At 42.1% G+C, this 14315-nt stretch overlaps 1 protein-coding gene across 2 annotated transcripts; it reads right to left on the bottom strand.

Annotated features, from left to right (window-relative positions):
• Nucleotides 1-875: 875 nt before the first annotated feature.
• Nucleotides 876-14282, bottom strand: RNF8 (ring finger protein 8). 2 transcript variants are annotated; one of them, XM_056357158.1, is made up of 8 exons: nucleotides 14023-14282; nucleotides 10909-11037; nucleotides 8664-9401; nucleotides 7468-7530; nucleotides 6555-6644; nucleotides 5329-5436; nucleotides 4127-4338; nucleotides 876-2237 (listed from the first exon to the last, which is right to left on the bottom strand). In XM_056357158.1, exons 1-8 carry the CDS (start codon nucleotides 14110-14112, stop codon nucleotides 2198-2200), a joined length of 1470 nt encoding a protein of 489 aa, XP_056213133.1. In that variant the 5' UTR covers nucleotides 14113-14282; the 3' UTR covers nucleotides 876-2197. The 2 variants fall into 2 exon arrangements, with proteins under 2 accessions (XP_056213133.1, XP_056213132.1); XM_056357157.1 differs by having other exon boundaries at nucleotides 4134-4338; nucleotides 14023-14279.
• Nucleotides 14283-14315: the final 33 nt, after the last annotated feature.

Raw genomic sequence — 14315 nt, forward strand, 5'->3', positions numbered from 1 at the left:
GCAGTATTATTACTTAATCTCTCCCCGTGGACCTTTACACACTATGTACCTACCAGTAACAGTGGAAATGGTTTGGCATACCACTTATGTTCTCCATATTCTAGTGAAAAGAGACACACTCAGAAATTACACTGAAGAACTACTCTGTTACTAGGAAAAGCATTATCCTTCTCTGCAATATGCATAACCAACATAACAAACGTATTTAGCAAAACAAAACGAGCAAAGAAAGTGCAGCAACATGGAAGAGATACACAGTAGAATTTGCAGTCCTAGGTAACCAGCGTGTTTTCCTCCAACTCCTCTTCATCAGGAATACCTGTTCCAATGTCAGCCTATTTCACCAGCATTTTGAGGAACCCTCTTCTCTCAGACATCCTAGAGAGCATATAGTTACAAAAGAAACTTTCAAGAGCACATACAGAAAACAAACATTAAAAGGGAAAGAGGAAAACTGAAGATGTAATGACTCCTTGACAAAGAAACCTTACACCAAGATTTTAAGAAAGTTGCCCAGTCCACAGAGATCACACCTACCGCCCCTGTTCAAGTCCTACCAATCAAATCTGTCAGAATGCACTGCTTGCTTAGGGCATCATCATCATTTCCGCACCTTTTAGTGGGATCTTTCTTTAGTAGAAGACTACAAAGGGTATTATTATATCTACTAAATTACCATTAGCATAGCCACAGGCTTGAAGAGTTGGGTTGTCCTTTATCAATTCCTGAATACGCCAGGTCCTTCAAATAACTTCAACATAGACACACTGCTTACGTTATTCAAAACATGAAGCAAAGTCATAAAAATTATATAGTCTGTGTTTTCTCAAAAAAATTTAAAACTAGGAGAAAGACACCTCAGTGGATGCACCAAAGACGACTAATGCAGAAATGGATTTATGTTTTCCTTTTTAAAATAAACATAGAAACAAGAAAGTACATAAATAGCCAAAGAAATATTACAGATGAGAAGGCCTTCCCCCATCCTCTTCTCACAGTGTAAAAGTCTTTCCCACATAACAGCTAAGTCAAAAGCATATGCCACTGAAAATGAAATTTCATAGATAAATTTGTGAAGGATGAGGCAAGACTCGCTCAGTCTCTTAGGGATGAGTGATTTGCTGTGAGGGCAGCACAACCCACAGCTCAACAGCAATATTTTGTAAACAGTAAAATGAAATGCTTCCTTCCATGTCTTGTGGTTGCCTACAGATGCTGCTTTCCTACACTGCCAACAGGGCATTTCACTAATTCAGCCAGCAGCACTTCTGAAGAGGCAGAGGTTCCTCTCTGCTGCTGATGAACTATATGGATTTCTAATGTCATTGCTAGGAACTTCTGAGTGCGCCGCTTCCCAGTTCTAAAACTCTTTATGCAAAAGCCTGAAGAGGGAACAAACTAAAGATACTATATGAAAAAAGTACTAGCTACAGAATTCTGGAAGATTTAATCTTTGCCGCCCCTATCTAACAGAAAATGAGTAGGATCAACTGGGGCAAACTGATGGCCAGCAGCTCAGCTTACACAATGCATTTAAGCGCTTTAAGGCTGACAGGGTCCATAACCCACCCTTTATTACTTTTACAGCCAGAGGCCTGGGACGACTTTAGCTATTGTATGAAATTCAAGAGGAAAACCCATACTGGCACTTTTTCCTGCCTGCTGGTGGGGATGGCAGAGTTCTCTAATAGCTTGGGCCATTCCCATTGCTGCCTGAAATAAGGGAAGCTGATGTACACATTTAAACATGTCATTCACTAAGGAAAGGGCAGTGATGCACACAAACTATTACATTACACTGAGCAGGTCACAAGTGATCATGGAAGCCTAGGTTTTGTATGTCAACCATCTAGCATAACAGCTGTTTGTTCTCCCACAATCCCAATTTCATTTTGAAGATCAAACTTATATACATTCATTTTTTTTTAAAAAAAAAAGTCCTTCTTCTAAGTGCTGCTAGTGGTTAGCTCCAGCCTCTTCATGGAGTCTCTCCTTCCAGATGTCCAGTCCACTCATCCAGCAGTAGTCAACCAAACACCATTAGGCTGGTTCTGGGCAGCACACAGGCAAACAAGTCTGCAGTAAGAGTGTTTAGATAATATAGTAGCTTTCATTATAGTAAGAATCCTCCTCAGAGTCCTCGCTGTCACAACTGCTCATCGACAAGATGGAGTAGATGGAAGAATTTACACTGCTGTCATTGTCTGTGGCTGGTTTCACCAACACATTCTGTATCTCTGCATTCAAAACACACAGACACAAAAGTTAGCAGCAATCAGTGGACCCAAAAACGTTAAATTCTCTTTGTTCTCTTTAACACTTATAGCCTCTCACTGTCGGTTTGCAATAGGTCTCCCAAGTTGCAGGGCATAGGCCTTTTTCTTTTCAATTTTCAGTGTTAAAAGAACAAAGAGTTAGGGTTTTTGTTTGTTTTCTTACAAGTTTTATATGATGCCTTTTCCTGTAACGATAGCACAGATGAGGAAACATTTTCCATCCCTTCACTGGCACATGACTGGCAATGGAAGTGACTAACTATTACGGTGCCTTGCCAGGTAAGAAAGAGGGAAGGAATAAGATGTGGTAAAGAGTTTTCAAACCAGTAACGGTTGTCCAGGATACTTATGGCCCCATCAAAACCTCCATATTTTTAAGAGTACAAGGCATTTATTGGTGCCCATTTTACTAAGACTCTTGGAAAGGCTTCTTGGAAAGCTCCAACTGAGCTTCTCAAGTGCCACTTGCATCATTATTTCTTTTTCAGCTTGTTTCTTCTTAGGCATTCATGTTTAAATAGGCACACCGTTATCATCATCTCAATCGGAATGTTTCCAGCACCGAATAAAAAGTGTGCACAGGAATAATTCATCCTTCTTCCTGAAATGTGTCGTGGTGAAGCTAAGTGATTTCCTACTAATAGTCATTTATATAATTAGAGCATCTATCACATATGAAGGTAGGCTATGAACTTATTTCCTTTTTGTTCAAACAAGCATGAAGGTCACTGGCTGACGATACAGAAATGAAGTGGGCTCTAACAAAGAGACCACTTTATCCAATCACCATTGTCTACCTGATGAAATACTTCAACAGTGCTATGGCATACTCTGCAGATGTGCGTATTACACAAGAGCAATATAAGTTCTGCAGAGGTGAAAGTAATTCACAAAGCCAAGCTAGGCAGCCTCTGAGCAACATCGCATTTCCTGAGGGAATCAGACAGAGTTGGCTGAATTTCAGGTTTGAACTAACACTGTTTAGTGATGTCATTCTATGTTATTTTTGTTATGTTATGGGCATTCCATGGAGAATCTGAAACGTTTCAAAGGCACCTTTCATTAGGTCAGAGGCTTGACACATTGCAAAATGAAGGATCATGCACTCACCTCTACGAGGGGAAAACAAGACAATTACTTAAGGGAACACAGCAATGGAAATTTGTTAAGGGCTAGTAGGAAAAGACTTCTACATTTCAGCACCTAGATACCAGAGTCAAGTGCCCTAGAAACAAATTTGGAAGAGGGATGCAGAATAGGAACACCCCATACTGGAGTTTTACTTAAAGCCGTTGCTGTCATGTACAATCTTTCAGCTACAGCTATGTGGTTATGTGTTTAAGCCACAGTGGCTTTAATTCCACAAAAATTAACAAGGCAGAGCAACTGCCAGTTCAGCCATAGACTTACATGACAAACCAACATTCCCCTTCAGAGATTTCCTACAGAAATCCAGCACAGAGAAGATAATTCAGAGTTTCTCATCAGGCACTGCCGTGCTGAACTTTTGCAATGATGTAGTCAATAGTTCAACCAAAGGTGCCTGGTAAATTTTTCAAGGGTCATTCTGTACAGTTTTGCTTTTATTTAGCAATCTCTTTGAAACAGGGTAACCTGCAGCATGGTTAAGTTGCCCTGCTCAACCATGGAGTTCATACTGAAGTCTTTTTCCAAACTTTCTGTTAATTTTATTTTACTATGCAGTAAAGCTAGTTACACAACCTATCTTAAAATTAATTTTCTAGCGTTTCTGCTGCATTCCTCAAGCATCTCCTTGGTATATAGGTGCCAAAAGGTTGTACAAAATAGATGTAATGAGAAATTGTACTCATCATGCCACATCCACCCACCTCTCACCTTTCCGCTCTCTGATAACAGTCAGGCGATGCTCTTTCATTTCCACATCCAGTTTTTCTACCATCCTGTCAATGCAGTTATCCAGCACCAGAGAGCGTGTCTTTGATTTGATCTCCTGCCTGCAGATGGGGCATTCCACTTTACGTTTTGTCCACTCATTGATACAGTAGGAGCAGAAGCTGTGCGCACAGTTGAGAGTGACCGCCTGTGAAATTTCACAGAAGGATAGTTATCAGAGCATGCTCACACAAGCATAGTCAAGAAAAAAATACTGAAGTCAGAAAGACATTAGATGAACATTCCCTCTAAGGGATGGAGGGAAGAAGCCCGAAGTCCCTTTTCTTCAGTCTTTGTAGGGGTTACACACAAAAACTCTCCCATGCCGGAGGGCAGACAAGTTTTATAATCAGTTAATGGATGCTCTGTAGGTCATAGCAAGTCAGAAACACAGAGAAAAAGAACTAATTCTAATCATGTTTTCCCAATTTGAAATGGATAAATTATGGAGAAACAAAGATCTTACAGAATAATGTCTTAAATTACCGAGAAACCAGAAATCAAAATTTCAGCTAGCTCTTAAGTCATTATAACAAGGCTAACACATCAGGCTTCCTGCAGCAGAAACAAACATAATGAAACTGAAGTTCTAGCATAACACAAACAGAAATAACAGTCTACATTTCAGGCACAGCCTATCACTTCTAGGATCAAATGAAAGCAGGCCACCATCTCAAAGAAAGAGTTTATCTGAACAATATAAACAGTTCAGGGCTTGACTGAACACTGCACCTCCCTTCCTTTACCAACCTCTTCTTACATCTAAACCTGAAGCAGTCCAGCCCTAGCCAACTTAAAGCAAGGTCCACTACAAAAAGATTCTTCCTCAAGCAGGCTCTTCGGCAGGAGCTCAGAGCACCAGTTCAAAACCACCCAAAACCACCGTAAGCCTATATGCATCTTAGGATTAAGCACTCATCTCTATGCAGGTAGAGACAATAAAGCTGAACTTGCCCAGGAGAGTTAGGGCACACAGCATGGATTTCTGGACCAACCCTTTCCCAAAACTCACTGTGGGTCTGTGGGGAATCTTAAACTATCGAAGTAAAAAAATATGCTTGACTGTTGCTTTAATGGAACTAGGGAAAGCTTCTCAAGTCTTTTCTTTACTGGCAAACCCATATCAATTTAAACATACCTCAATAAAATGCTCAGAACAGATTGTGCACTGCAACTCATTCTCCAACACATCGTTCATCTGATTCAATACCTCTTCTTTTTGGGCTCTCACCTTTTCCTTCTCCTCCTAGTGGAAAAGTACACATGGCCATGTATCAACAAAGAACAACACTTTACTCAATACAATATTGGCAGGAAGTGCGTGTGCAAGGCAAAGTAGTACAAGTAGAGAAACACAAAACTGCAAGTCTCCACATATCAGGTCTGTGTGTATTACATACCCAGATCTGTAACCCCTCTCCTCTTTGTAGTTACAGCAGTATTGAGAATATTCCCATCCACTGTAGAGAACTTAAAGCAAGAAGAGCAGCCATTACCAAAATCCCTTTCAGCCTAAAGAAACTACCAGCTGGATCAATCTTCAGAATCCCTTTCAACCTTTTCCTGGCATGAGTTTGGCTTAAGTCAACAGAACAGTTCTTTTGATGTCTGATGTGAATAACAAAACACCAAACAGAGAAGATACCTCAATTATTTTAGAAAAGGAAGCATAAGAATTTAAAACATTTATTTGCATTTAACTGCCCAGTAGTATTTTTTTTTTGTTTAGACTTAAATTAGGATCTTAAGTACCTGCTCTATCCTCTACAAATAACCAGAGAAATTCTTCCAATTGAAGCTGTACTTGAAACAGCAACAGAGGTGTAAAGACAACTTAAAAAAAACCCAAACCATAAAGGAAACAGCCAGAGGTGGATAAAGTGATCATTTCCAAGAGTAAGACACAGGAAATTATTCTGTACTCATCACCTTGTGTCAAGGGCAGGAAGAAATGTGGCTTATCTCATTCATTATTCAAATTCCATGTTGTTTCAATCCTACACTCCCTTGTACGACTGCTGGAACACCACAGTTTTACTTGATAGAATACACTCTAACTGAAAATGAAGCACTTTACTTTTCACACACACTCTTCCGGGCCCACTTCTCCTGCACAACACACGGTTCAGGTGCTCTGGGGTTTCCTTATGATTGAGAAAGATCTGTTCAACACTAATTCATGAACAGGGCAGGGTGTATCCTCCCACAATCTTGGAAACTAGAGTCAGCTGCCACCTTGAAATGCAGTTTTTCCACTATGGAAGACAAAGTACAGTCAAGACAAATGTTAAATAAACCATTTCCTCTGCTACAGCATATCATGTTTTGTTTATGAATAAAACTGAGAATTCAGTTATTCCTTACCTTGGTTTCTTCCAGTTCTTTATTCTTGGCTCGGATTATCTCCTCAAAATCTTTTTTAATACGGCTCAATTCTTCCATCAAAGCATGATGCTGTAAAAATACCATCCCAGAAACTGTAAGAGTGCCATTATAAGCTATCCTATGAAACAGACACAGCCATAATCATGAGGTTCAGCATACTCATTTCTCCTAATCTCCTAGAAGAGCAACACATATCTGTATGAGCTGGGGTGTTAAGGCAGTTTAGCCTTAACTGGCACTACATTGCAATTTTATTTATGACCTTCCCAGCGTCGTGGCACTTATCATTCCCTCTCCCAGGTTACCCTTTCATTTCAGTTAGGTTTTACAGTCACCACTTTGAGTGCATCTGAAACATTTGAGTATCAAGTGGTATTTGACACATAAGGATCACAAAAACCTGTCACTGTGTACGGGGTTACCTAAAGCTGTTTTCAGATAAGCTTTTCTAGAAGGCCTTTCCCTTTGGAAAAGCCTAGGAAACCTAAGTGTGTGGCAATGTCTTTCAAAAACATTCCTAAGCAAGAATGAAATTTTTTTCATTTGGTTGAAATTGCCAAAATAACTTCCCCAAAACAGATACTCAGCAGACAGACCTTACAAAAAAAGCCCACCAGCCCAAGGACCAAATTAAAATAAATAAAAAAAATAATCATTGCAGCTACTGAATGCTTTCAATCTGAGTGCATATTCTCACAATATTTGCGGCAAATAGCAGCTCCCACAAAGTGAGGTCTGCCACTTTCTGACAGAAACTTGGTCTGTACATGAAGATCATCCAATCTGCACTTAAGGCAAAGTCCTCATCTTCTACCAAGAGGTCACAGCAGTAAGAAAGATTTAAATATCTGAGTTACACAGTTAGACTGAGCCAAGATTTATAACTACTTGCCTCTTGCAGGACCTGCGCCAGCTGCTCCTTCAGATTCTCTTCCCCGTGTTGCCGCTTTACACCCTGGTGGGGGCAGGGAGAAAAAGAGGAAAAAGGAAAAAAAATGTTTTAAGAAAGCAAGGGACAGAAAATGACTACTTTGCAGACTATCTTTACAGGATATGCCAATGCTGGTTTTTAGAAAACCCGGAGATGTCCACTCTAGTGTTATATGTCCACAACATAAATTACAGCTATTGTTCACTGTGAAGAGTTAAAATGGATGTATCATTCACACTTACATACTTGGAACACCTCCACGTTATTCTAGCTCTAAAGGCACCAGCATATTCATAGAAGCAAAGAGGTCAGCAACAGTTTAAACATGAGAAAAAGCTGCAACTCTGAGCACATTCAAAGAGTGGAGTCATACCTACAGCTCCAGCTGAACTTCCCAGTGTGCCTAAGCATACAACTCCAGCCTTTCTGTACTTCTGATACAGTTATCTTGCATTTAGCAGCAGAGTTTAAAGGAAGTAACAGATAAATTATGAAATTCACTCCAAGATGTATCCTTACTTCCTTTAAACCAGATTTTGAGCAAACTCAAATAGAAAGACTTTAGTTTGTTATCTAAAAAAGCTACTTATTAACATACACATACTATTTGAAGACACTTACAGATTGCAAGATAGGGTTTTTTTGAAAGTGTGTGTGGGGGGGAAGTCTCTCCCTCTGGGGGTTAAGGCATACAGTAATTTGCTTGCTTAGAAAAGGAAGGGATTTGTCCTGTAGACTGGACATTAATTCAGCCATATACAAAGAGAAATTTACACTTCAGGTGAATGCTTTTCAACTTGTCCTCTCTGTAACCATAGGAGATCAGACAGAGTGTTTTTTTAATTTAAAACCACAATGTTTTTACTAACTGAAATGCTTTACTATCTTGTGTAATGATCCTGTTTGTAAAAAAATAAGAATTATTTTGTGCCTTTTTCCTAATTCCCCATGCAGCCCAATCCCTTCTGTCTCTGCACTTTCTTTTGGTACACATGCCTGGAAGTGAAATATTTCCATGACAATTTTAACAGCAGTAATTCACACAAACATTATTTGCATTAGTGTATGGTTCAAGACCTTATTTTGGATCAATGGCTTATATTAGGCATTCCATAAAATTGAAAAGATACAGGCCAAAAAGATTACCACCATTATACCTCTAGCTTCTGCTGCTCTTTAAAGAATGTCCTTTCCAGCTCTTCCACCTGCTGCTGCTGATGCTCTTGTTCCGTGCACAGCTGGTCCTGCAACTCCCGCAGCTCCTGCTCCGTTGCCAGGATCTCCTTCTGAGCACACTTCCTGCGCTTCTGCTTCATATTCAGAACTTCCGTCTGCTTCTCTTGCACTTTCATCTTCAGCTTCATTATAGCTACTAGGGTTTTCCTCAGCATTTCCAAGCCAGTCCATGACTGTGCAAGGCCAGAGCCTTTCTGGTCCTTATGGGGGACAGACACTTTCTCAGAGTGCACAGGGCCACTATGCACTGGACCACTATCCTCCTCACTTGGTCCAGGAGAAGGCAGCTTGACATCCATCTTCTCTGTTAACTGTTTGGCCTCTTCCACCCTTCCCCATGACTTACGCAAAAATTCTTTATCACAGGACACTCTGTCTCTTTTGGATCTGGAGTTTGAAGGGCCTTCTGATCCAGATGTCTCCAATTCCTCCAAACTAAATTTACGTTTAGTTCTTGAACTCTTAGCTTTCCATAGGTCATTCCTTTGGGCTAAAAAGGGTCTGATTTTCTCCCATTCCTCTTTAATTACTTCATATTCATATTCAGCAGTCTCTCTGTTTTCCAAAGGCACTCCCAACTGTATACGGTCTCCTTCAGCAATAGGATAGGCTTTTGAGGGATCCAGGCGCTGTTTGTTAAGCCAGACTCCATTTAGACTCTGCAAATGAACAGAGAATCAGCAACATTTAATATGCAGTTACCGAGTCCTCAGCAAGTTATTTCTGGCAACTGTAAACATAGCCAACCTCTTCAGTGTTGCAATCAGAACAAGCACTGTTCTTTAAATAAACCTTGCAATATCCAATGTATTGGCTTAGTGACCCATTTATTACAATTATTGCATTGTATTATTTACTGTGCATTATTCCTGCATTACATATTTTGTGTACAAGCACTAAGAACATCATTAATATGTGCTTCTGGGGGAAAAAATTGCCCAAAAGCTTAATAAGAACTAACCAATAAACAGACTCCATGATAGATCATTCTCAAGAACATGGAATACTGCAGTAATTATTCTTGACAATTAATGTCACCTGAAATTCAAGAAGAAACTAGAAACAAAAAAGGAGTATAGCTCATACTGCTTAAAGAAAAAAAGAGTTTTCCATAAATACAGGGAGAATATAAACAAGAAGGAAAATGTTCTTCTAGAGATAATGTTCAAAGCAGAAAAAGGGTTTTTAAATTAGACAGTAGACTAGCTCAAGAAATAGTTTTGAAAAACAACAAAACCGATCTGTGTGCAAGATGAACTGCAGAATCATTAACAACTGACATAACTCAGAGATTCAATAAAACAACAAACCGGTAGCAGTGGTAACACAGAGGAATTGTTAATAATTAATCTACCATAGATGTTTCCAGTCATGCAACAACTATAAGTTTTCAAGTTTATGCAAGTACTGAAACAGTTTTGTTTAAAAGCAGTGTAATTTCAATAGTAGCCACTGCATTCCTTTCTGACTAACATGCTGTTGACCCAAACACCCTTCAAATCTGCATGATGTGTTGAACACTTGTTCTACCAGTTCTGTTTTAAAGCAAGTTACTGATTTTACAGGTTTCAGCCTGAATGAGAAAGTGGAGAGATCACGATATAAAAAACAGACTACTGAATTCAAAGTGAGACCTAGCTGAGGGCTCTGATGTCAACACTTCAATCAGCTGAGGAAAACTTTTCAGAAGAAACTCGTTTAAACGTAACATGAAGCGTGGTTCTTCCTAACAATACAGCCTTGCTGTAGTTGATTATAATTTAAGCAACTGTGTCACTACAATAAGGAGTATGAATTTATCCTTTTATTAGCAGTACAAGAACACTATCCTTCTGAATACTGCCAAAATTCATAGGTGTTTTGTGGGTTTTTTTAAGAAAGCAACACAAAGCAGGTTTACAGACTGCAAAGTGCCCTTGGAAAGACTATAATTGTCTGAAACAAGCTAAACCGAGACAAATCTATGCACAGAAAGCAATATGGCTTGCATTCCAATTACAGCAGACTGAAGCTTCCTCCTGGAAGTGCACAACAGGCAAGACATTCCCATGGACCTTCTATCACATTTACACCATATTATATCAAAGCCCATATATTATCTGAGCCCAAACAGGGCATTCCCTTCAGCAAATCTCGGAGTACAAGGTCTTTAATCAGTCTCTGTACCTTGTTATCCTTGACAGTCCACTGCCCTTCTGCATTTTGCTGGAAAACACAGTGCTTACGAGAGATCATCAAGGGACAGGTTTTTGACACCAGCTGGTATGTGATATCTAATCCTCGGCCTATAGTTACCTAAAAATAAAAGTAGTTTAGTAACTGCAATCAGCAACAACATAGTAAATTCAGTTTATGTCATTTCAATGTAAGAATAGTTGAAATCTATCTAGATGAGCATTTTACAGCTAATTCCAAACAGGATTTTTAAATTTTTTTTTTTTTTGCATTTAAATTCAAGAGTACACAGAAAATTGAAACCTACAAAATTTGAAGTATTATCTTTCTGAGGAAAATTTGATTAGTCTAAGACAGGTTACAGACTTGATTTCACGGAAGTCAGCAGCAAAGCTGCTCAAAGCTACTCTCAATCCATCCATGTCCCACCTTAGTCATTATCTAACTAAATACCATTTCTTTAAACCAACACAATTGTTTGTGGGTCTCAAGATTACTTCTTACCCTCTTCTTTCACTAGTTGCATTTGTTCAACTGTCTGTGAACAGGAAAGCTGCAGGAATAAATAGCCCAGAAAACTGCCATCAAAAAACCGCAAATGTAACTGTGCCCTAAATGCACAATACTTTTGTAAATCACACCATCAATCTTATGGTTCAGAAACTAAGCCACATGCAGCTCATAACCAATACTGAGAGTGATCTAAATAATCTGATTAGACTCTAATAGCATTTTCTGGAAAAACAGACATAACTTAATCGTACCATTTCATAGTATCTTATTAAATCTGATCTGATTGCAGACTGCCATTTAAAGCACTGCTCTGCCCTACTCTCCCTCCCTCTGCTGCCTCCTTTGCAAGATCCGATAATCACACATGCTTTCCTTATTCATCTGTGCATTGCCCAAGTTTTCACTCAACTTATGGTGTCTTTTAGACAACTGCATGGATCAAACATAATACAGCAGCAAATAGAGCTCAAACAGGAAATCTCAGTCATCCAGGAATCTTGGAATTGATTGTGGACTAGCCAGAAGGCAAAGATTTTGGAATGTCACCAGAGGAGGAGGTGACATGTACTGAAGAGGCCCCACTGTATAATAAACTGCCAGAAAATGAAAAGCAATATGGCTTTATTGACGGGCCCTGCCATATTGTAGGAAAGCATCAGAGGTGGAAGGCAGCTGTGAAGGTATGTCATGTAGATGCTCATGTACCCAAGAGCTGGGCCACTGAAGAACATCAAAACAACCAGCAGGTAGATCTGGCTGCTGAGACTAAGGAAGATATGCAACATACAGACAGGCTCATGATTGAGGGGTGGACTTGACCATTACAGTGGTGGAAGCAACCACCAGATGGCTGGAAACATATCCCATGGCCCATCCCATCTCCTGCAATCCCAACTCATTTGCATCACACCTTCCAATTCCTACAAGGTGGAAAGATGGTGCAGTCAAGAAAAGTTCATTCACTGCACATTACCTGAGCAGGTCTTACCTCGAGTTTAAAGCAAGAACTTGGACTTCCACGTCATAGCTAAATGCAAGGAAGTCAACAACTATATCAGCCCCTAACTCTTAAATGCTTCATATATACTAGCATCATGTCAACATGGATTGCGTAAGTGAGAGGTACAGAAACTCAGGTGGACAAAGACTACACGCTTCAGGTAGATTCAGTTATAAACTTGGCTTTGCACTTGTCCCTGCAGTTATAACAGAAATGCCTAATCCATGTGAACGATTCCTAGCGCCTGGTCACACACACCTGTGTGGCATCATGCACCAATACCAGTGAGGTCAAGTAGGGCTGCTCACAGAACTTCCCCTTGGTCACATTCACTGAACCATAACTGAACAGGGTTCACATAACTGAACAAACCATGGCGGAGGGGCGAGATGTTACCATTTGCCTGCTGGAGTTTGCTGCTGCCCACAGAGGTACTGGCAGATCACAGCACACCCCCACACCTCAGCAGCACAGTTTGGCACAGACATTTAAATCCACAGTGAAAACAGCTTGTGCTAACACACCAGCCTGTGGCCTGGCAAGCCTGCGGTGTCAGGATGCCATCAGTCCCAATGGCCTGTGACAACGACTGCAGCACTGTGCGGACAATCAGAGCGATAACATCTTGAATGAGATTAAAGTTTTGCAGATGTATTAACTCAAGTCCTTCACTGAGCATACTTGTGCATTTCATGGCTTCAAATCCATGACGGAAGAGTAACAAAACTATACGTTAGCTTACAGAGTAGCCTAGCGTTGAAAGATGCATTAAGAGGGGGACCTTTTGCAATGCGTAAGTGCAAAGGCATTAGGTACAGCACGAACCCACACCACCTCCCTGCCTGATTCCAGCACTCCTCTTCCAGTGCCCCAACCTCAGCACGCATCGCTGCCTGCTGGGTTTAAGGGAAAGAGTACAAGGACCCACTTGGGCTTTTCAATTAAAAAACACAATCGCTGAGAAAGGGTTATTCCTGTACCATACCGAGACATAACTGGAAAAGATTTAAAGCGTGACCTCATTTACATCTATATAACTTTGGCCACAAAACTCTAACACGTTACGCACTGCCACCCTCGCCAAAGCTCCACCTTGTTACCTGGGCTAAGGATTGCCCCCCCCTTACGGCACTGCTACACAAACACTAAGGCCTTACAAAGGATTAAGAGCCGAAGGCTTGGCAAATTAGACGGAAAGGCCCGCTCTCTGCTCCCCGGCGGGGGCTGAAGGGCGCCCGGGTCGCTGCCCCTGCCTCCGCGGCAGCCCCGAGCCGAGCCGAGCCGCGCCGCCCCCGGGAAGGCCGGGCCCGCACTGGGGCGGCCAACGGCGGCTCACAACGGCCGCTCGCTAACCGGGGCCAGGCGGGGCCCAGGGAGCGCATCAAGGAACAATGAGGCTCCCGAAACCGGGCGCACCGAGGGCCCGGGGCGGGGGGGGGGGGGGGGTGTCTCCTGGCCGCGACAAGGCTCCGGGCCCCGCGGCACCGGTAATGGTCCCCCCACCCCGGGCCGCACCGATGACGGAGCCTCTGCCGCCCGCTCACCCGCCCCACTCCGAGGGGCCGGAGCCTGCGGGGCCGGACCCAGCTCACCTGCGTGCCGGCCTCCAGCAGGAGCCAGTCGCCGCTGGCCCCGACCGGGCGGAGGCACCAGACCAGGCACGAAGCCCCGCGAGCCGCCATAGCGTCCGCCCCCGCGCCTGCCAGCAACAGGCAGGAGGAGCAATCGCGGCAGCGGCGCTCTCGCGTGACAAAAGCCAGCGCAGCGGCCGCGCACCGCCCAGCGGCTCAGCTGACCGATCCCGGAGCCCAGCGGAGCCGCGCCTGCGCCCTGGGGCCAGCGGGGAAGATGGCGGTAACCCCAAGCAACCGTTGCCCGCGCGGCA

This window comes from Falco biarmicus, chromosome 12 (genome assembly GCF_023638135.1).
Source record: "Falco biarmicus isolate bFalBia1 chromosome 12, bFalBia1.pri, whole genome shotgun sequence".
Taxonomy (NCBI): domain Eukaryota; kingdom Metazoa; phylum Chordata; class Aves; order Falconiformes; family Falconidae; genus Falco; species Falco biarmicus.

Bases quoted from the DNA above. Each gene is read 5' to 3' on its own strand.
- RNF8 (XM_056357157.1), bottom strand. From the start codon at position 14,112: ATGGCGGCTCGCGGGGCTTCGTGCCTGGTCTGGTGCCTCCGCCCGGTC. The intron at 7,531-8,663 runs GTATAATGGTGG...TGCCCCCACCAG, and splicing joins AAGAGCAGCAGAAGCTAGAG to GGTGTAAAGCGGCAACACGG. The intron at 6,645-7,467 runs GCAAGTAGTTAT...GTATTTTTACAG, and splicing joins TGGCGCAGGTCCTGCAAGAG to CATCATGCTTTGATGGAAGA.